The following is a 23,297-nucleotide window of genomic DNA, read 5'->3' as shown; positions in this document are numbered from 1 at the left end:
TGAACAGTCATTGGTCTATTATAATCACATCACATTGTGACATGATGTGGGCCAAAAGTCCCATTACACCTGAACAGTTATTTCGACCTCGGAAGTTTCCATCCAATTGGTGAAAGACTTTCATGCGAAAATAAAAAAAATCTGCATAAAAACTATATGCACAGACCTAAATACCAATCAAATATATTTGTTGAGGATAAAAGGCTGTGAGTGATCATGCACATAAAAGTACCTTTTGCGGTTAAATTCCCATGTCACAAATAAAAAATACAAGTTAAATGGGTGTCCATCGCATTTAACTCTACTGTTTTTCTCACAATTGGCTCGTGCACTCTTGCCAACAGCTCGCAGATACAGTGTGGGTATAGCATGCCCTATAAAATTAGATTATTATGGACAAAAGGGCACTTCCCATTTAACCTCAGATGATGGAATGTCAAATTACAGTAAAAGGGTTCAACGAAGTACAGTTACTAATCACAATGTGCTGAAAAAGCAACAAATTCAGACTAGCATGCCTCATCTTCAGAACAAACACATACTGGTAACCTTAGTATAATTTTATTTAGGATTTGAGACCTAATGGTAAAATAGATAAAACTATATATAAAAAAGGTGTTAACAAAAAAAAAATAATGTTACTACCATTATGAGGCACAAACTGGCTTTAGTTTCCCCTCTTCTGTTTCCTTCAGAAATACCTGTTTTCATCATCCGAAAATAAACTGCAAAAATAAAATAACTTGCTCTAACTTTAACAGTTAAGACAAAGGTGTTAACCATGTACAATATGTCCAGCAACACAAACAAAAAAAGCCTCAAATACAATAAAATAGAATAAGAAGAATAACAAATCCATATTTAGTAAACAATAGCGGCAGGTATTATTATGTCAACAATTTACATGAATAATAGTTAGATTGGTTGATTTAATAATTGAACCATTATACCCTGAGTGCAGAATTAGTGACCAACCATCTGAATTATGAAAGGCTAATGCAAGAAGAAGAAAAAAAAAAAAAAAAAGGCAAAACACAAGTGTCACATTTTGAAGAATTTCTGCAACTTTATCTTTCCGGAGTGGTGTCAAGCGCCAATAAAATCTCATAGGTCTACATTACAACATCAACAAGGAAAAGCTCTAATCAAATAGAGAGGCCTGTATTTGTGGAAAATAAAACAGACTATACTCCGACACAAAAACCCTCCAAAGTTCACATACAGTGCTTTGCAAAAGTATTCAGACCCCTTGGATTTCTTCACATTTTGTGTTACAATGGGATTCAAAGATTTCATTTAAAAAAAAAATGTCAACAATATATACAAAATACTCTAATATCAAAGTGGAAGAAAAAAGCATTTTTTTATATAATGCAATAACTAAAATAGTCGTTGCATAAGTATTCAGCCCCTTTGTTTAGGAAAGCCTAAACTAGTTCAGGAGAAAAATGAGGCTTAACAAATCACAAGAAGTTACATGGACTCTGTCCATGTAATAGGGGTTGACAGGATTTTTTATGGCTAACCCTTACTCTGTCCCCCATACACACAACATCTGTAAGCACAGATTAAACTACAAAGACCAGGGAGCTTTTCGAAAACCTCATTACAAAGTGCAGTGATTAGTAGATGGGTAACAATAACAAATCAGACATTGAATATATTTTTAAGCATTGTCTAGTTAATAATTATGCTGGGAATTATGTATTAAACTACCCAGACAACTCAAAGATAGTCATCCTTCTGAACTGAGCTGCAGGACAGGTGATTTGAAAACAGCTAAATAGTTCAATGGCTGTGATGGGAGAGAACCGAGGATGATTCAACAACATCGTAAATGACAGTGAAAATAACATCAATTTAGCAAATAAAATATACTCCAAAACATGCATATTGTATGCAACAAGGCACTAAAGTAATAATGCAAAGAAAAACATGGCAAAGGAACACACTTTTTGGCCTAAATGTAACGCCATATGTTTTGGCAAATCCAACAAAACATATCACTAAGTAACTAACTGCATCCTTATTTTCAAGCATGGTGGTGCTGCATGGGCATACTTGTCATCAGCAAATACTGGCATGTTTTTCAGGATAAAAATAAGTAGGATACAGCTAAGCACAGGCAAAATCCTGAGCAAAACCTGCTTCAGTCTGCTTTACACCAGAGACTAAGAGAGCAATTCACCTTTCAGCAGGACAATAACCTACAAAACAGGGCCAAATCTACACTGGAATTGCTTACCAAGAAGACAGTGAATGTTCCAATTTTTACTTAAATCTGCTTGAAATACTAAATGGCAACACTTGACAGAGCATGAAGAATTAAAAAAAAATAACAATAAATGAAGAAATCAAAGGGGTCTGAATACCTTTGCAAGGTAACACTAATGGCTGGCCTGTGGGGTCAAAGGTTAGAGGTCAGATGGACTTGGTGGTGCTGTTGTAGACAAGGCGCTCTGTGTCCTCCTTGGTGTGGACCTGGGTGCCGTTGATGGGTACCCGCTGGCGCTGAGGCTGCTTCTTCCTGCCCTTCATGAAGCAGTAACATAGAACAACCAGCAGTATGATGATGGCCAGGCCAAGCAGTGCGGCTATTGCTATGCTACCTGAGAGAGGATGGGCATGAAGACACACACACACCAGTAAGTCAATAACTAAATAAAAAGAAGCCTGCATGTGCAGGGCAGCAAAAGCTAGACAACAGACACGATCAATCATGTGGAACATTCATGGTGTCTGAATTAAGTGAAGAGAATGGGCAGGGAAGCAGACAGCTTCATCATCACCTCAAGATATTTGTGACCAGCTTTGACCCCCAGGTCCCTTAAAATTGATGGGGTGGAAGAATTGGATTTAAAAAGGAGTATTGTCAGGGTGTCTTTTCCATGGACTTGAGTGATTGTAAAGGAGCACAATTCATTCTAAGGGACAAAGGCCCCATCTTCATGAGGTAACTACAGAAGAAATGCTGAATAAAGAAATAATTACCAGTATGGCCTTGAGTGTCCTGGTATTCAAAGGACTCCTTTCTCTCAAAGATGTCCTTTTCTGAACACATAGTAAGGATAACAGACAATACGAGTTAGTATACACTGCTACAGTATTCTTGATATACAGTTGAAGTCGGAAGTTTACATACACTTAGGTTGGAGTCATTAAAACTCGTTTTTCAACCACTCCACAAATTTCTTGTTAACAAACTGTAGGTTTTTCAAGTTGGTTAGGACATCTACTTTGTGCATGACACAAGTCATTTTCCCAACAATTGTTTACAGAGAGCATTTCACTTATAATTCACTATATCACAATTCCTGTGGGTCAGAAGTTAACATACACTAAGTTGACTGTGCTGTTAAACAGCTTGGAAAATTACAGAAAATTATGTCATGGCGTTAGAAGCTTCCGATAGGCTAATTGACATAATTTGAGTCAATTGGAGGTGTACCTGTGGATGTATTTCAAGGCCTACCTTCAAACCCAGTGCCTCTTTGCTTGACATCATGGGAAAAATCCAAGACCTCAGAGGTCTACAATCTTTTTTCTACAAGTCTGGATCATCCTTGGGAGCCATTTCCAAATGCCTGAAGGTACCACGTTCATCTGTACAAACAATAGTACGCAAGTATAAAAACCATGGGACCATGCAGCCATCATACCACTCAGGAAGGAGACGCGTTCTGTCTCCTAGAGATGAACGTACTTTGGTGCGAAACGTGCAAATCAATCCCAGAACAACAGCAAAGGACCTTGTGAAGATGCCGGAGGAAACAGGTACAAAGCTATCTATATCCACAATAAAACGAGTCCTATATCAACATAACCTGAAAGGCCGCTCAGCAAGGAAGACTACGGTGTGCAACTGCACATGGGGACAAAGATAATACTTTTTGGAGAAATGTCCTCTGGTCTGATGAAGCAAAAATGTCCATAAAGACCATTGTTATGTTTGGAGGAAAAAGCCAAAGAACACCATCCCAACCGTGAAGCATGGGGGTGGCAGCATCATGTTGTGGGGGTGCTTTGCTGCAGGAGGGACTGGTGCACTTCACAAAATAGATGGCATCATGAGGGAGGAAAATGATGTGGATATATTGAAGCAACATCTCAAGACATCAGTCAGGAAGTTAAAGCTTGGTCACAAATGGGTCTTCCAAATGGACAATGACCCCAAGCACACTTCCAAAGTTGTGGCAAAATGGCTTAAGGACAACAAAGTCAAGGTATTGGAGTGGCCATCACAAAGCCCTGACGTTCAACCCTATAGAACATTTGTGGGCAGAACTGAAAAAGGGTGTGCGAGCAAGGAGGCCTACAAACCTGACTCAGTTACACCAGCTCTGTCAGGAGGAATGGGCCAAAATTCACACAACCTATTGTGGGAAGCTTGTGGAAGGCTACCCGAAACGTTTGACACAAGTTAAACAATTTAAAGGCAATGATACCAAATACGAATTGAGTGTATGTAATCTTTTGACCCACTGGGAATGTGATGAAAGAAATAAAAGCTGAAAGAAATAATTTCCCCTACTATTATTCTGACATTTCACATTATTAAAACAAAGTGGTGATCCTAACTGATCTAAGACAGGGAATTTTTACTAGGATTAAATGTCAGGAATTGTGAAAAAATTAGTTCAAATATATTTGGCTAAGGTGTATGTAAACATCCGACTTCAACTGTACACAATGTAGGGGTGCTGACATGGGAGCATGGATCTCAAACATTCCCTTCAGTTCTCATTATTATGGTCTCAAAGGGTAATATAACAGTACAACCATTTTTAAAATCAGTTGAAAGTGTTGTAATGGCTACAGAACACAAACCCACCTGTTACCAGTTTGCAGGTCGTCATACAAGTATCTTCAGTGTCAAATCTGTTGTCATTCCCGTCGCAGCCGCCATAGTTGAAACGGAAACACTTCTCGTAGAGAGGGTTGTAGTACCACTTGGTAAAACTGTCACGACAGTGTCCCGTTTTGGGGTGAACTGTGCAGCGAACTATGGTTGAAAGAATGTGTGTGAGATCAATCAGTGTTTGTGAGACAAATCAGTGTTTGTAAGAAGCACAAAAGGTGACCAGTTAACTCAAAAACAATATCCTAGATTGATCCTATTACTGTCTCAAAACAGTAAAACTCAAATAACCTTTCTGTTCATCCACAGGAATTTGCAGTAGAATCCGGAACTTGTCGTTCACTGGTGAAAGGAATAAAACAAGAGTTTAGCAACTTCACATGTCAACAAACAATGATGTCAGTGGTAATGTAAGGTCAGTGGTAATGCAAGGTCAGTGGTAATGCAAGGTCAGTGGTAATGCAAGGTCAGTGGTAATGCAAGGTCAGTGGTAATGCAAGGTCAGTGGTAATGCAAGGTCAGTGGTAATGCAAGGTCAGTGGTAATGCAAGGTCAGTGGTAATGCAAGGTCAGTGGTAATGCAAGATCAGTGGTAATGCAAGATCAGTGATAATGCAAGGTCAGTGGTAATGCAAGGTCAGTGGTAATGCAAGGTCAGTGGTAATGCAAGGTCAGTGGTAATGCAAGGTCAGTGGTAATGCAAGGTCAGTGGTAATGCAAGGTCAGTGGTAATGCAAGGTCAGTGGTAATGCAAGATCAGTGATAAGTTAAGGCCAGTGATAAGTTAAGGCCAGTGAAGTCTTGTATGTAAATTAGGGTTGGTTTGCATAGCCATAGCCTGCACTCACAGTACTCGCAGTTCTCCTCGTCTGAGCCGTCGCTGCACTGCTGCTCCTTGTCACACTCCAGGCCTTGGTCAAGGCAGCAGCTGTTGGCACAGGTGAACTGGCCTGACCTACAGGGGATCCCACACACCTCTAAACACAACAACACAGTTGAACAGAACAGGTAGGTTGAGAGTAACCTTTACTCAATACAGAGAAACATGATGCAGTGCACAGCTAACCCATGCATCCTATAAGTCTCAATGAACAGGTACATTCCCCTCCATATGTATTTGGACAGTAAAGCTAAACATTTGAATTGTGTGTCTATACTCCAGCATTTTAGATTTGACAGAATGTTTCATATCAGGCGACAGTACATAATGTCACCTTTTATTCAAGGGTATTTTCATACATGTCTGTTTTGCCATTTAGAAATGAATGCACTTCATGTATCTAGTCCCCCCATTTGAAGATGTCGTTTTTAGTATCAAATTATATATCAAATATCAAATTTTTAGTATCAATATCAAAGTGCATGCAATGACTACATTAAGCTTGTGACTTTACAAACTTGTTGATTGCATTTGCGGTGTGTTTGGTTGTGTTTTCAATTATGTTTTGCCCAATAGGAACTGAATGGTGAATAATGTATTTTTTATTGTAAGTAATAATATAAGATGTTTCTGAACCCCCCCCCCCCAAAAAAAAAAGATGTAACCTCCCCTGTTATTGGTAATGGTGAGAGATTAGCATGTTTTGTTGTAGCCTCGTAACGGCATCTCACTCATCATTCTTCATTCATTTTCTTAATCATGGCATTATCAGGATTCCTTTAGAAGTGGTCAAAAACATCTAATCTACTCACTTGGAAAGAAAATGACTCCAGTCATCATCCTTCAGTTACTACTGGGCAAAACATAACCCATAATCTGTGAAAGCATCCATCACGTTTGTAGAATCACAAGCTTCATGTAGTCATTGAGTGGGATATGGTACCAAATACTAAACTTGACTACTTTGATAGACTATAAGCAAATTTGTCCAAATACTTATGACTTCTTCACAAGGAGGGGGGACTAGATACACAAAGTGCTTTCATTTCTAAACGGTAAAACAGATCTATATGAAAATCCCCCCCAAAACATTCCCATTGATCCACACAATTTTAAAAAAAAATGAATTATGAAAAAAAAAAAAACTAAATGAGAATGTCTTGATTGTGTATGTCTTCACACCCCAGAGTTAATACTTGGTGGAAGCACCTTTGGCAGCCATTACAGCTGTGAATCATTTTGAATAAGATTGTACAGAACTCTTACGGCAACATATATCCATTGTTTTTGTCAAAATTGCTCATGCTCAGTAAATATGGATGGGAATCAGTGATGGATAGCAATATTCAAACTGTGTCTAAGATTTTTTAACAAATTTCAGTTGGGACAGACTGGACCAATCAGGAACACTCAACACCGGTTGGAAATCCATTCTAGTGCGTCTTTGGCATTACAATTTGTGTAATTATCCCGCAGAAAACTGAAACTCAGGGACCCGTTTTCCTCTAACTTTTTACCTGAACTTTGAGCCTTTTATATTTATTTGGATTCTAACAAACTCCCCAGTCCCTGCTGGTGACAAGCATACCCATAACATGATACTGTAACCACAATACTTGAAAACACAAATTGCATGCATTCCACATTACAGGCCTGTATGATAAAGTGAAAAGGAAGCCGGTGTTAAAAAAAACACTCCAAATCATACATTCTGTTAGAAACAAGGCCGTTACGTAACACTGCAAGACAACATGGCAAAAGACATGAACTTTTTTGGCCTAAGTTAAAAACTACATATTTGGGTCAAATCCAATTCAACAGACTGAAACCCTCTGTATTTTCAAGTATTATATTGGCAGCATCATGTTATTGGTATGCTTGTCATTGGCAAGAACTTGGTGGTTTTTCAGGATCAAAAGAAATATGAAAGGAGCAAAGCCCAGGTAAAAAGTCAAAGGAAAACCTACCTCAGAGTTTTATTTTCAGCGAGATAATTACACAAATTTTTATGCCAAAGACACCAGAATGGCTTTCCAAAAGGTGTTGAGTGTTCATGAGTGGTCTAGTCTCATTCCTGACTTAAATGTACTTTAAAAAGTAGAGACATGGTTTGAATATTGCTGTCTATCAATGATCCCCAACCAACTTTACTGAGCTTGAAACAATGGACATATGTTGCCCTAAGACCTTTGCAAAGTTCGTAGAATATTTTTCCAAATTATTTATAGCTGTAATGGCTGCCAAAGGTGCTTAGACCAAGAATTAACTCTGGGGTGTGAAGATATACGCAATCGAGACTTTTTTTAATTAACATTTTATTAAACGTTTTACTATAACTTTGAAAATGTGGAGTACGCTGTGTCGATCTGTATGAAAATAGCATTTATTATTATTTTAAGGCAGCTAAATTTGAAGGTTAGAGGTCTGTAGACTAACTAGGCACTGTATATCTGTCAGCATGTATCAATGGGTGTGGGATGCATAGCCAAAAGGTCTACAGCTGAAGACATTCAATGAAATGCGGGTTAGTCTTACCTCTAGGGGCTGGAAGTGGCCCACTTCTGCCACTGACAACGCTGGACATAACTACATGAAAGGAAATGCCAATCAATTAACCAATCAACCAACTGTTCTTAGAGAGGCAAGAGGGATCTGTACAGTACCTGAAACCCCATCACAGGCATTGGTACACTCCTGGAGGGACAGGTAGTTGTTGAGGTTCTCTCTGCAGCCCCCAAACAGGAACTCCTCACACTTTTCTGAGGCTGCATTGTAGTGCCAGCGGGGGAAGGACCCACGACAGGGACCCACCTTCTTGGGGACCAGGCAGTGATCTGGAGGATAAAGGGAAAGGGAGATACCTAGTCAGTTGTACAACTGAATGCCTTCAACTGAAATGTGTTTTCCGCATTTAACCCAACCCCTCTGAATCAGAGAGTTGCGGGGGGGGGCTGCCTTAATCGACATCCATGTCTTCGGCGCCCGGGGAACAGTGGGTTAACTGCCTTGCTCAGGGGCAGAACAACATATTTTTTACCTTGTCAGCTCAGGGATTCAATCCAGCAACCTTTCGGTTACTGGTCCAATGCTCTAATCAATAGGCTACCTGCCACCCCAACTAAAGCATCAGAGAGAGGTGATTGGGGGAGGGGAGGGTATAGGTAATTTTCCTTCATATTAGCCCTACTTCAACCACTGGAGATACATTTGGATGCATCTTGGAAGAAAGCAGACATGACTGATATAACACAGACAGAGGAAGTGGTTCCTCTTGTGCAATGCCAAGCAATACATCTCACGACAAGCTGGTTGATGCTTTAGAACCAACCTGTTTACTTAAAAAACTATTTTGTTTGAGTCATTACATTACATTGCACTGCCATTCCATCATTACAATATGAAAGTGAATTGATGCATTAAGAATAACATTATAGGTAGAGAACGATTCACAGTATACATATCGTTTTGCTGAGAGGGGAGAGTATCTTTAATTATGATTATTCTAGCATTTCTAATTGTGATTCGTCCAGCATTGAGGCAGGCAGCCATTTCGGTAGAAATGTATTGTGGTGGCTCACGTCAGGGATCACTGCTATACCTTGGTCTTTTCCTCAGAGGAACATTCCTCACACCATTCCGAGTAGAGACTTGTTAATGGGTAACTGAATCAATGAATGGTTAATAGTCTCTGCTCAGTCTGCTAAGACTGTGAACGAGATCAACATGCTCCAAAAATGTATAACTGACTCATTAGAAATAACATCAAAGTGTTTGAGTATCAAGAGTCTGCCTTTATCAAGACAATAAAAGAGTTTGCTTGTGTTTGTGAAACCCAAGCTCAAACCAGACAGACGGGTTATAAAAAGGGGGGGAAGTGATGTGAAAACATTCCAACCACAGCTATCCTCACTTCCTGTTTCTTCTGAACTTCCAGGAAGTGTCTATCCATTCCATATACACACGCTCACGTTACTGGGTAGTGCAGAGACAACCCCTCCATTGTCTAATTCCTAAGTATTCCCTGTTAATCTATAATGAGCAGCAGGGCAACGCTATTGATCTACCAAGTATAAGCCAGTGTGATAATGAGTTGTCATCCTGTTATGACCTCATACAGTCATTCATGGAAGACATATCCGTTTTTCTGTCAAACTCACAACCAATGAGGAAACGGGTACTAGGAAAACAACAACGCTAAGGTGTTGTAAGTAGAGCTTGAGCCCACATATAGATGTCTAAGCCGGGTCAAATCTACTTGTGAATGGTGCCTTTTTAAATCTGTAAATCTAGATTTTGTTCTACGGAAATCAGAGGAGCTTACCTGGAAATGTATTTTTGTCATTTTAATATGCATACTTCCTGTCACGTTGGCATGAAAAGGTGATCATTATGATAAAGTCTTGTTGTAATAAACCCAACTTAAACCAGTACAACCGGTAAAAGTAATCAACAAGCATTTGAAAGCCATACAAATTATTTATGAACTTAACATGCAACCTATACTTGAAATTAGGTATTTCTTCTTCACAGCAAAATGCAAACTGCAAAGACAGTTTCCTCGATTTGAAGAAAAAATAGAATTTCAAAGTAATCCCCTATATTGCATTCACTTGCATTGTGTGTTCAGTGTCAAATAAAGTCAGAAGGGCATCAGTCCTTCTCACCTCAAGGACATAGTTTATCACAGTGTACCTACTCTTAACACATGACAGATCACTGATGTAGGCCACTTTAAAGACAAACAAATAGAGGAGACATGAGTCATGTCTGGTATGACACAATGTGAGTCAGGAACAAAACATGAGTACTCAGAAACTGCATACCTATTCATCTTTAAAACTCACACACACACACATTCAAACTTGACCTTAATGTTGAGTATCTTCAGCAGAGTGAAATGCAGAAGCAGATTATTGACTGTTAGAAGTGATATGATCAAAACAATAATGTCATAAACCAACTAATAAAAGAAGACATGACAGAATGGAGGAGCACAGCCAGGCAGTCAAATAGATGACATCTGATTTTGCATAAGGGAAACTTCTAGTTAACTTATACAGGGATCTACGTGGTTTTCATGTCATGCTGACACTAACATGCAGTCCCACATATAACATAAAAGAGGAATGTCTCACCACATAAGAAACAACCGTTTCTCTGCTATGAGAAATCATTCTCACTTTAGTTTGATTTCCTACACAGGCAACTTACTGTGTAGAAGTAAATTGAAATGCAATATACAGCATGAATTTCCCTTCACCCCCAACACAGCTGTGTTAAACTGTGTAGCTAGGTGACTTCTGCAGGTGTTTCACATAGACTATAGCATACTCACCCTCAGACTGCTCAGGGGTGAGCACCAGGATGGTGATCTGGGTTTGGTCGGACTGCCCGCTGGAGTCTGTGACGGTCAGCTGGAACTTGTACACCCCAGACGTCAGTTTGGACACGATCACTTGGTCATCGAATTGAGTTTTCTAGGAGACGAGGAAAGAAAATGTTTAAATTTGTCTAGTATGGCAGAACTTTGGAAATGGAGTTAATTGTGATCCTCTGGTGTTCTGAGAGTGACCTGTCCATCTCATGTACTCTTACAGTCAGACAGAAATCTATGATCAGATAAACACCCCAATAATGACTGATCACTCACCTCTATGACAGCGGAGGAGTTGCCTGACACAAGGTGCCACTGGTACGTGACAATCTCGTGGTCGTCTTTGCTCTCAATGCCATTCAGAGTCAAACTTTCCTGGGGCTGGGCCACTCTGTCCGGACCTCCATTGGCCACTGGAGGGTGGTCCTCTTCATCTGAAAGTTGAATACAGCCTTCATCACATATTCAATGCAACATAGTCATATTGAAAATACATGCAGCTTTAAGACAATCTGTTATGTCAGAAACTGTTGTGCAAAGAGTAAACACATCATGGCTGGTTTAAGTTTGACTAGGCTGAACTTTAATGGCATTTGAATGGTTTTGAGTGTCAACACAACATAAGCAAATCCATCAGTTTGGTGGTGCTCATGCACAATTAACTACATCCTGTTGACATACAATATTCACTCGGAGTCAAGTCTGAGTGCAATCCATTACTTGACTCACAGCACAATACCAATCTCCCCTGTAAAAAGCTTTCTCAGCAGCAAAAAAACAGAAACCTATGACAACGGGCCATATAATGAGCCATGGCATGTGGGGACATGCTGGGTAATGCTCTTCTCTAAGCCGGTGGTTTCATCTCCTCTGGAGATAAGAGGCTTGGCTGTTGGGACTGTCTTTGTGGTTTGAGTCAAAAGCCCATTGGGTTGCTTTCTCTGCCCATAATAATATACAGTAGCCAAATGGTCTGCATGTTCAGGTTACTTTAGTAGGTAGTTCAATGTCAACATGAAGTTCATTATGGACATGCCCAACCCTAAATACAGTGCCTTGCGAAAGTATTCGGCCCCCTTGAACTTTGCGACCTTTTGCCACATTTCAGGCTTCAAACATAAAGATATAAAACTGTATTTTTTTGTGAAGAATCAACAACAAGTGGGTCACAATCATGAAGTGGTACGACATTTATTGGATATTTCAAACTTTTTTAACAAATCAAAAACTGAAAAATTGGGCGTGCAAAATTATTCAGCCCCCTTAAGTTAATACTTTGTAGCGCCACCTTTTGCTGCGATTACAGCTGTAAGTCGCTTGGGGTAGGTCTCTATCAGTTTTGCACATCGAGAGACTGAATTTTTTTCCCATTCCTCCTTGCAAAACAGCTCGAGCTCAGTGAGGTTGGATGGAGAGCATTTGTGAACAGCAGTTTTCAGTTCTTTCCACAGATTCTCGATTGGATTCAGGTCTGGACTTTGACTTGGCCATTCTAACACCTGGATATGTTTATTTTTGAACCATTCCATTGTAGATTTTGCTTTATGTTTTGGATCATTGTCTTGCTGGAAGACAAATCTCCGTCCCAGTCTCAGGTCTTTTGCAGACTCCATCAGGTTTTCTTCCAGAATGGTCCTGTATTTGGCTCCATCCATCTTCCCATCAATTTTAACCATCTTCCCTGTCCCTGCTGAAGAAAAGCAGGCCCAAACCATGATGCTGCCACCACCATGTTTGACAGTGGGGATGGTGTGTTCAGTGTGATGAGCTGTGTTGCTTTTACGCCAAACATAACGTTTTGCATTGTTGCCAAAAAGTTCCATTTTGGTTTCATCTGACCAGAGCACCTTCTTCCACATGTTTGGTGTGTCTCCCAGGTGGCTTGTGGCAAACTTTAAACACTTTTTATGGATATCTTTAAGAAATGGCTTTCTTCTTGCCACTCTTCCATAAAGGCCAGATTTGTGCAATATACAACTGATTGTTGTCCTATGGACAGAGTCTCCCACCTCAGCTGTAGATCTCTGCAGTTCATCCAGAGTGATCATGGGCCTCTTGGCTGCATCTCTGATCAGTCTTCTCCTTGTATGAGCTGAAAGTTTAGAGGGACGGCCAGGTCTTGGTAGATTTGCAGTGGTCTGATACTCCTTCCATTTCAATATTATCGCTTGCACAGTGCTCCTTGGGATGTTTAAAGCTTGGGAAAAGTTTTTGTTTCCAAATCCGGCTTTAAACTTCTTCACAACAGTATCTCGGACCTGCCTGGTGTGTTCCTTGTTCTTCATGATGCTCTCAGCGCTTTTAACGGACCTCTGAGACTATCACAGTGCAGGTGCATTTATACGGAGACTTGATTACACACAGGTGGATTGTATTTATCATCATTAGTCATTTAGGTCAACATTGGATCATTCAGAGATCCTCACTGAACTTCTGGAGAGAGTTTGCTGCACTGAAAGTAAAGGGGCTGAATAATTTTGCACGCCCAATTTTTCAGTTTTTGATTTGTTAAAAAAGTTTGAAATATCCAATAAATGTTGTTCCACTTCATGATTGTGTCCCACTTGTTCTTGATGCTTCACAAAAAAATACAGTTTTATATCTTTATGCTTGAAGCCTGAAATGTGGCAAAAGGTCGCAAAGTTCAAGGGGGCCGAATACTTTCGCAAGGCACTGTATATGAGTAGACTCAATTAGTTAATTTGACGAGTGTCTATGTTGTGATGGGTGAGAGTGATACCCATCTTACCTGGGAACCCATTTGTTGCCAGATCACTTGCATACACAGAGTCTATGATGTAGTTCTGGAATCCCTTCTTCCTGACAAATCGGCAGACGTAGCTCTGCTTGTATAGACAGTCAAAGAGAAAGCATGACTTAATCATGCCCTCATCTGAAACCTCCATGAAAGCGACATTACATCTGGGGTCTTTGCAGCAGGAGCGTATACAGTCATTGGAGCGCTCAACTTTCACTGAAGAGATGAAAGTCGCACCGTCTTTGACCGACTCATTGGTATCGAGAACGAAATCGTCTCTGCCCTTCTTGAACTTGTCCAAACATTGTTCCCCGAATGCCTGAGCCTCCGCGTGCCCCAGGAAAATAATACAACACACCGAAGCGCCCAATAACAATCCAATTTGGAGAGAGGTCATTCTACAAGACATTCCAGGAAAACTATTAATCACAAATACAACCCAGCGGATGATCTGAAAACAGAGTGATATAAGCAATTTAAAATACGTAACATATAGCATGGAATGCCTTGTGATTAAATATAAATTATTAAAATGAAAATAGTTTCTTTAAGTAGTCGTAACATGATCTAAATAAAATAAGATAACATTTCCACACACACACACAATCATTTATAGACAAACGTAGGACTTTTGTCAGCGGCAGTGTCTCTCTCTTCCTGATTTCAAAGGTAGCCTAAGAATTACGTCAAGAACAGCAAATTAATAATCCAATATCTATCTCTTCTGTAACTTTATAGGTCCATATTTCTTCAAAAACAACACTTAGAATTAACAAAAATGTGTCACCTGTAAATTCTGTGTCTGTCGTCGATTATTCTATACAAACTATCAAAATATTTCCATTTCACAGGTGTGTTTCTGTCGGGTACCAGGGGTGTAATCATTAGTCCAAAACGTTTTGCAACGGAAACCATTTACTCAAAACGGAAAACATTTTGCAAAGAAAACGAGTTTCTATTGGACAAATTCAATTAGGTCGCTGCCCATTTCGTTCCGTTTGATTATGTTGTGAATACACCCCTGTTACATACAGGAAGTGAAATTCTACTCCCATCTTGACCACACCGAATATTATTGATATAATGACAAGATATATGTCTCTCCGCCATAACAATGGGAATCGTTGTCCACAAAGCGGCACAGCGGGCTGTCTAGATCCCGCTGAACCTTTATTTGGATTGGTGGATATATCTCATTATTGTACATAATTGAATACTCGATGAGGGTTGTTGACGTCAACCGCCTGTATGCTACTAGCCTCATTTCATGAATATGCATAGCCATCTCGAGACAACTTCGATATAGTGTTTTTTCTCAAAGTTGCCGGGATGTCACGTGTCCTACTTATACAAGTACACTCCTAACAACTTTAGCATTACGAAACGTATGTTCGATCAAATAAACCTCACGTAGCAAAAATGAATAGTTTATTTGTTGACCAAATTCGACTCATGACCTCCATACAAAAACGAATTGCTTGGTTGGCAAAACAACGCCACCTGCTGGAGGGAGACAGATTTTCCACCGAGGGGACCAAAAACATTCACGATGCCACTCCACTTGTGTCAAGGGAAGAGTAGAATACTTTTAAAGAAAAGAAGAGATTGATTAAATATTGTTCTTGAAATATTTTATTCACAATAGTCCTATGGTAATCGATGGCTTTCATAATGGCGACCGGTCTTATTCATATGACCCAAGATGTGAACACAATAGATGGTTGATGGCTTCAAGGATCCACCTACACCCAAATACCCGAGTCAGGTCCGAATACAGAATTATAAATAATGTCACGGGTCTGGGTCGAATCTGATTTTCACGAGTCTCGGGTATGTGTAATTTTAACTGACTTGTCTGTAGGGCTGTACAGATCCGAACGTGACTGCTGCAGTTGAGAGAGATCGAGAAATTTGATAATTGATGCTGCTGCTCTTGCTTTTCAGGAGAGTGGAACATGGCGCATGTAGCTTGTTGGTCATAAGTCATCAAAGCAGGAATACCACAGTTTGAGTCATAATACCCGTAAACCACGGAAATGGTTCCAATCGTTTTTTCACCATTCATTTTTCGGTAGGGGTCAAGGGAAGATAATTTAACGTTGGCGATTATCGTCTGACTACACGAACGATGAGCTAACGTTTAACTAGCGAGCTAAACTTTAGATAAATATCCATGCCCTGATGGACTAACATTGCCAAGTACATCACCACGTGGAAAAGTGACTAACTTACACGAACGGTGAGCTAACGTTAACTGGCTCACGAAGGACTTGTCGCAATGTTTGCCCATAGAAAACACATGGTTTTGTTCCACGAGTACATCTGTTGTACATAACTAATCAAATGACATGTAAAGTCACCAACAGAGATGTGAATTAAGCTAGCCCGAGGCTAGTACTTTTCAGACTGGGCTAGTAAATAATGTGCCAAACTAACCTGATTCAGTAGTAGGAAATGTGCCAAACTAGCCTGACACAGCAGTGACATTTAGCCTTTTCAAACATGCCACAGATTTAGGACCTGCATGTTACCTGGGCTAGTACAAATCGTGGTCTGCTGGCCAGTGCCCAAATTCCTTACATTCCATCCATGCATGTCGGTCCCTTATCACTGTTGGTCCTCCTCAGTGACCTCACGGCTGAGGGTTTTAATTTTCCTCTTGCTCATTGCAATACTTCACCTCTTCGGGCAAATAGTAACCTTCACTGTCCTGATCATCTAGTTGAACATTCCAGATAATTCCTCTATCCCAGCAGAAATGTATCATCCACATAGTAGGATTTTTGATGTGCAGAAAAGCCCAGTCTATTTTACTGTTACTATAGTCAAGTCTGTGGGTTATGGTATTTTAATATAGATGTTACCATTTTAGTAATCAACTTAGCTAGCAAGTTTTTTTTTTTAAATCTTTCAGATGGGCAGACCGGAAACCCAGTGACAACACTCAGGTCTGTAGCTGCCATTTTCCGGTGGGAAAGAGAAATGGCCCTGTATTTACCAGAAACGGTAGCTCATCCACCATGGCTGAAGAGGAAGATCCAGATGGTTGATTGGGAAACAAGAAACAACAATGAGGCATGAGGATTGGTTGTTGAGGGACTGCTTGTCACATTGTCCACGGTGTTTAAAAAAAAAGAGAAAAAAAAAGAAGATAAACAATGCATTTTCTGTCCAGATAAAGATGGTGATACAGCATTGAAAAAGACCTACCAATGACCAAATGTCTCTGTTTTCCAGTCCAACAGGAGTGCATCTCTCAGACCATCTGGGGCATGGACATCCTGTACCAGTCTGATCCGAGCAGGAGTATCCATTTGTACAGCACATCGAGCCTGTGGACGTACAGGTCAGTAATACATCAAATATAATACAATATTGTGTAAAACATTGCATTTGTAGATGCATCAACATTTGAACTTTATGTCCACTTTTCCCCATGTTTTAGACATGAGGTGTGACATGTGGAACATCAGGCACACCCCACGACAAGCAGTGCATGATCAACACCACTCTCAGCAAGGAGATCTGCTGGAAGTGATGTGCTCTCTCACTCTCACTCATAATTTTAACATCACAAATATAAATTCCCACTGAGCCCATGATAAAATGCAATGTGAATTGTGTCGTACTTCTGAATGAAACTGTGAGGAGATGCACTCAGACCAGCCTTTGTGATTGAACGTATGTTAACCTCTTTACTTTAGTTGGCTGCTTTGAGCAAAACTTAAATGTAATATAGCCTATTCTAGGAGCCTATTGTTTGTGTATGATCTTTATTCACTGTTCACTTGTTTTTCAACAATATCAAGTATGGGCAGGGACGACTGGGGCCTTCAGCAAGTAAGACACGGGATAAGAAATCATTTCAACATCACAGATATAAATTCCCACTGTGCCCATAATAAAGTTAACTACATTACTTTAGTTGTCTGCTTTGAGCAAAACTTGTATGTAATATAACCTATTCTGGGAGGTGTGTGTGTGTGTGTGAACTATATGGACTATTTCTGGACCTTTTGGCTTCTCTGAAAACAGGTACAATGTGAGTGAGGTCGTCTTGCTGGATGGTGTTGGAGGCTTTGGTGGTCCACACAACGAAGAAGCAGGTGTTCCTTCCTGTGATGTGGAGCTGACCTTTGACCTGGTGCCAGTGAGGGAGGTCTTCCCTCCTTGATTTAAAAATCCTCAGACTTCACTGCCTCTTCAATGGTAAGGTCCCTTGCACCATAGGGACACTTGATCTACACCACTGCTGTGGTACACCAGTAGGCGCCCAAGAGCCCCCGACCAAAGCCCTGACTCCTGCACATCCATCCCTATAGTCATTTTGAATATCTGGATGCCCTCCTCTTCATTATCTGCCCCACTTTAGAGACAGTACCCCATCCAATGATTGATCTGAGAACCCTTTGTAGCAGCGATGTAGTAACGCGCTTGGCCTAACCACTGTTCCATAATTGCTGGCTGTCAACTTCCCTCCTCATGGTGTGCCAGTTGGGGTTGGTGCGCGATCCAACTGTTGCTTGCCGTATAGCCTCCTGCTGCTACACCGACAGCGCCATGCCAGCCAGGATGCTTGCATGCCCTTGTTTTTTTGTTTTTTTTAAACAATGTCCAGTACGGACAGGGATCACAGGGAGGGTAGCGGTTGTTCTGGCTCAGGTTCAAGGAGACATGCTATTCCACTGAACCTGCCACGAAGATGGTTCCTTAGCCATTGAAGATCCTCCTCGGTGGGCTCTCGGGACAGAGGGTTGTAGTCTTCGACTGGGTACAGGTCCTCCACTGACTGTACCTGGTTGGGCACGGCTGTCTTCCTCCACTCGCATTCCACGTCCGTACGGCCAATATTGTGAACCGCCAAAATTGGCTGCATCGCTACACTTACGAGCTCCACGGAGGCGTTTGCATGTGGTAGAGAGAGTGCCCTGGTCACTTATAGAGACCTGCCAAGATGAAGGATGTTAAGTGCCACACGCCTTTCAATACATGACTTTAAACACCTTGAAATGCATTCGTTGTAAGAAATGTGATATATAAATAGTTTGATTTGATTAATGACATTACAGCTGTAAAATATTTAATAAACTGTAATTGCAGTGCAGGTTTTCCATAAACCTTTAATTGATAACTTGGGATTTTATCATTTGACATCAATCATATAGTGGGAAGGATCCTATAAATCTAGACTGTATGAACGCATGTATCACTCTGAATAAATAAATACTGTGCCTTTGAAGATTTGCCTCCGGTTATGAAACTACAATACAGGCTGGATGTCTAAACAAAGTCAGTTCTGAATGGCAATAGATGTTTTGATTCATTCTCATCAATGACAACATTCTAGAACTGAGATATCACTCATCTAAGTCTGGTATCCGGGGTAATATGGTTAATTATTATATAACTGATTAAGTGGCTCTTTCCTTATAGAATGTTGACAGCGGTATAGAACACATTGCATTGCTAAGATGCTTACACTGAACTTAATTACACTCACCGACAGAGGATGAACTTGAACCCTCATGCTGGCCCTGACCAAACCGGTAAGTTGCCCCTCAATATAGTGGCACTTCTCCACACGGCCAGACTGTTTGACTGCTGGAGCCTCGCTCCATGTGTGGCAAATGTTAGGAGTTATCTTATCAATGGAAAATGGAATTAAAATGATGGAATTTACAGTTAAAGGAGAAGGATCGGCTATACTGACCAAGAGCTAACTGGGCTGCTACTTAATATTCTGAAAGGAGTTGTTATTTGTAACTTTTGGATGAGAAAGCGCATGCACTGCAACCTCAGTTACCTTTGTCACACCAACAGCATCATTGTGCAAAATGGTATGCGTGCAAACAAAAGTTCAACATTCACCTGCTACCATTTCTGTCAAGTCGTTTCCACATACAATTTGATGCATACGTTCGATAAATCCAACATGTGCACTGCAACTCAATACTGCAAGGCAAACACAGTGTTCCGTTAGAAATGAATGTACTTCTGGTGTACCAAAACGCAATGACGCTGTCTGTATGATTGAGGCGTTAGCCTAACTAGCTAGCTTAACTAGCTTCTCCCGGTTTGATGCAGTCCAAGACAAGTACTAGATAATAATTTAATGATAATACTCTAGCTATTAGTCTATTGGCTTCTCCCAGTTTGATGCAGTCCAAGACAAGTACTACATAATCATATTTAATGATAATACTCTAGCTAAACTCAGCAAAAAAAGAAACGGCCCTTTTTTAGGACCCTGTCTTTCAAAGATAATTCATAAAAATCCAAACAACCTCACAGATCTTCATTGTAAAGGGTTTAAACACTGTTTCCCATGCTTGTTCAATGAACCATAAACAATTAATGAACATGCACCTGTGGAACAGTCGTTAAGACTAACAGTGTAGGCAATTAAGGTCACAGTTATGAAAATGTAGGGCACAAAAGAGGCCTTTCTACTGACTCTGAAAAACACCAAAAGAAAGATGCCCAGGGTACCTGCTAATCTCCGTGAATGTGCCTTAGGCATGCTGCAAGGGAAAATGAGGACTGCAGATGTGGGCAGGGCAATAAATTGCCATGTCTGTACTGTGAGGTGTCTAAGACAGCGCTACAGCGAGACAGGACAGACATCTGATCGTCCTCGCAATGGCAGACCACATGTAACAACACCTACATAGGATCGGTAAATCGGAACATCACACCTACGGGACAGGTACAGGATGGCAACAACAACTGCCCGAGTTACACCAGGAACGCACAATCCCTCCATCAGTGCTCAAACTGTCCGCAATAAGCTGAGAGAGGCTAGACTGAGGGCTTATAGGCCTGTTGTTAGGCAGATCCTCACCAGACATCACCGGCAACAATGTCGCCTATGGGCACAAACCCACCATCACTGGACCAGACAGGACTGGCAAAAAGTGCTCATCACTGACGAGTCGCGGTTTCGTCTCAACAGGGGTGATGGTCAGAGTCGCGTTTATCGTCGAAGGAATGAGCGTTACACCGAGGCCTTTACTCTGGAGCGGGATCGATTTGGAGGTGGAGTGTCCGTCATAGTCTGGGTCGGTGTGCCATTCCTCCCAGAAATGTCCGGGAACTTGCAGGTGCCTTGGTGGAAGAGTGGGGTAACATCTCACAGCAAGAACTGGCAAATCTGGTGCAGTCCATGAGGAGGAGATGCACTGCCATACTTAATGCAGCTGGTGGCCACACCAGATACTGACTGTTACTTTTGATTTTGACCTTCCCTTTGTTTAGGGACACATTGTTCCATATTTACACATGTTAAGTTTGCTGAAAATAAACACAGTTGACAGTGAGAGGACGTTTCTTTTTTTGCTGACTTTATTAATCTACTATAGCGCGAGTCGGCTTGATTGTCTCTTGTCTCTCCCTCCTGCTCTCCTGCTCTCCCCCATGTCACTAGCTCACAGTATGGCCCCTCCCCCGCCTTCTAGAGCAGCACCTCTCCCTCTTCTTAGGCTTTATCAGCTTTGGTAAATAAAGTAGTTTAAAAAAATGTTTTTTGCTGCTTCTCTCACTCGGATGGGCTCGAACTTGGTCTAGATCAGACCAGGTCTATACGGAATGGGTCTAGTTGTTCTTGGGTCCGTTCGGAACCGGCCTCTATATTAAAAAAATATTCATGCATATCGGTCCGGGTGGGAAAAGCCCCAGGTCCAATTTGGATGAGCTCCTAGAAGTAGGGGTGTTGAGAATACTGCAGCACACCCTGAAAAATCTGAAAATAAATAAATACAGTACCAGTCAAAAGTTTGGGCACGTAATCATTCAAGGTTTTTTCTTAATTTGTACTATTTTCTACATTGTAAAAGAATAGTGAAGGCATAAACTATGAAATAACACATATGGAATCATGTAGTAGCCAAAAAAGTGTTAAACAAATCAAAATATGTTTTATATTTGAGATTCTTCAAAGTAGCCACGCTTTGCCTTGATGACAGCTTTGCAGTTTTGGCATTCTCTCAACCAGCATCACCTGGAAGGCTTTTCCAACAGTCTTGAACAAAGTTCAAAGTTCCTACATATGCTGAGCACTTGTTGACTGCTTTTCCCTTACACAGCCTGGAGGTGTGTTGCGTTATTGTTCTGTTGAAAAAAAAATGATAGCGCAAACCAGATGGGATGGCGTATCGCTGCAGAATGCTGTGGTAGCCATGCTGGTTAAGTGTGCCTTCAATTCTAAATGGTGTCACCAGCAAAGCACCCCCACACCATCACACATCCTCCTCCATGCTTCACGGTGGGAACCAGACATGCGGAGATCATCAAATTTGGACTCATCAGACCAAAGGACAAATTTCCACCGGTCTAATGTCCATTGCTCGTGTTTCTTGACCCAAGCAAGTCTTTTCTTATTATTGGTGTCCTTTAGTAGAGGTCCTTTAGGGACGGCAGGAGCGTTGGGCCAGTAACCGAAAGGTTCCTCTGGGCGGTCCTCATGAGAGCCAGTTTCATCATAGCGCTTGATAGTTTTTGCTACTGCACTAGAAGTCTTGCAATTTTCAGAATTGACTGATCTTCATGTCTTAAAGTAATGATGGAATGTCGTTTCTCTTTGCTTATTTGAGCTGTGTTCGAATACCCATACTAACATACTGTAATGAAACGGCAGGGAGCAGGTCTCGAACCCTCGACCTTCGAGCCCGAGGTCCGGCGCGCTATCGAATGTGCCTCAAAAGTATGCTCCAACGCCATGCTTATAAACCCAGGGTCATTGCACTACTCCCTCCTTTCAAAGAGCACGTCCTCGCGCTAGCTTGTGGCTCTACGTCTTACAGGAACGCGCTCACTGGCCAAGCACACACACTGTCGTGGATGCAAGGTCCGATCACTTCCGACACCAATGTAATGAAACAGCAGAGAGCAGGTCTCGAACCCTCGACCTTCGAGCCCAAGGTCCGGCGTGCTATCGACTGTGCCGCAAAAGCATGCTTGTGTATATACTATTAATTCATTTTAGTATTCTGTAAACAAATGATATCCTTTCAGTTGAGCGTACTAGCTCTTCGCCTGTCTGCTGGAAGTTTGATTATGTTGCTATGCAACATCTTACTAGCTTGTTAGCATAACAAATTACTAGCTAGACATTTTACGACTGAGTGTGCTCGTAAATTCAATCTGGAGTGCTCTCTGGGCATTTGTAAATTCAGAGGGCACATTGGACGCTCTGGCCGAGGAGTAGGATTATTCCAAACGTTCTGACCTCACAACGGCAGTCAAGCACCCAAGCTAACTGTCTAGCTACTGACAGACACAAATGAGAGAACACCTCCATCTGATAATTTTACTTGCCCTAGCAGAGCTGGTTGTTTTCATGTTATCCAGAGTGTTGGTGACTGTAACTGTGCTGCTGGCAACAATTTAATTACGTTTTTTTTGCTGATGTTTACTGATACCGGTCATATTA

At 41.1% G+C, this 23,297-nt stretch overlaps 1 protein-coding gene and 1 long non-coding RNA gene across 4 annotated transcripts; one reads left to right on the top strand and one right to left on the bottom strand.

Moving 5' to 3' along the window:
- Nucleotides 1–545: 545 nt before the first annotated feature.
- Nucleotides 546–16,399, bottom strand: LOC110505477 (kunitz-type protease inhibitor 1). Of its 2 annotated transcripts, none has more exons than XM_021584714.2 (11): nt 16,307–16,399; nt 13,862–14,321; nt 11,389–11,546; nt 11,074–11,215; nt 8,402–8,572; nt 8,274–8,324; nt 5,707–5,835; nt 5,150–5,200; nt 4,832–5,002; nt 2,992–3,051; nt 546–2,609 (listed from the first exon to the last, which is right to left on the bottom strand). In XM_021584714.2, exons 1-11 carry the CDS (start codon nt 16,355–16,357, stop codon nt 2,422–2,424), a joined length of 1,632 nt encoding a protein of 543 aa, XP_021440389.2. In that variant the 5' UTR covers nt 16,358–16,399; the 3' UTR covers nt 546–2,421. The 2 variants fall into 2 exon arrangements, with proteins under 2 accessions (XP_021440389.2, XP_021440392.2); XM_021584717.2 differs by lacking the exon at nt 16,307–16,399 and adding an exon at nt 14,658–14,848.
- On the top strand, nt 15,350–19,109 carry LOC110505478. 2 transcript variants are annotated; one of them, XR_005039534.1, is made up of 5 exons: nt 15,350–15,700; nt 15,815–16,109; nt 16,785–16,990; nt 17,108–17,216; nt 17,316–19,109. It is a non-coding gene; the product is annotated as an uncharacterized LOC110505478 (long non-coding RNA). The 2 variants fall into 2 exon arrangements; XR_002470821.2 differs by lacking the exon at nt 15,815–16,109 and having other exon boundaries at nt 15,352–15,700.
- The last annotated feature ends 4,188 nt before the right edge of the window (nt 19,110–23,297 follow it).

Source organism: Oncorhynchus mykiss, chromosome 25 (genome assembly GCF_013265735.2).
Source record: "Oncorhynchus mykiss isolate Arlee chromosome 25, USDA_OmykA_1.1, whole genome shotgun sequence".
In the NCBI taxonomy this organism is placed as follows: domain Eukaryota; kingdom Metazoa; phylum Chordata; class Actinopteri; order Salmoniformes; family Salmonidae; genus Oncorhynchus; species Oncorhynchus mykiss.
Note: the sequence above shows the minus strand (reverse complement) of the source record. Positions and strands in the feature narration are given on the sequence as shown.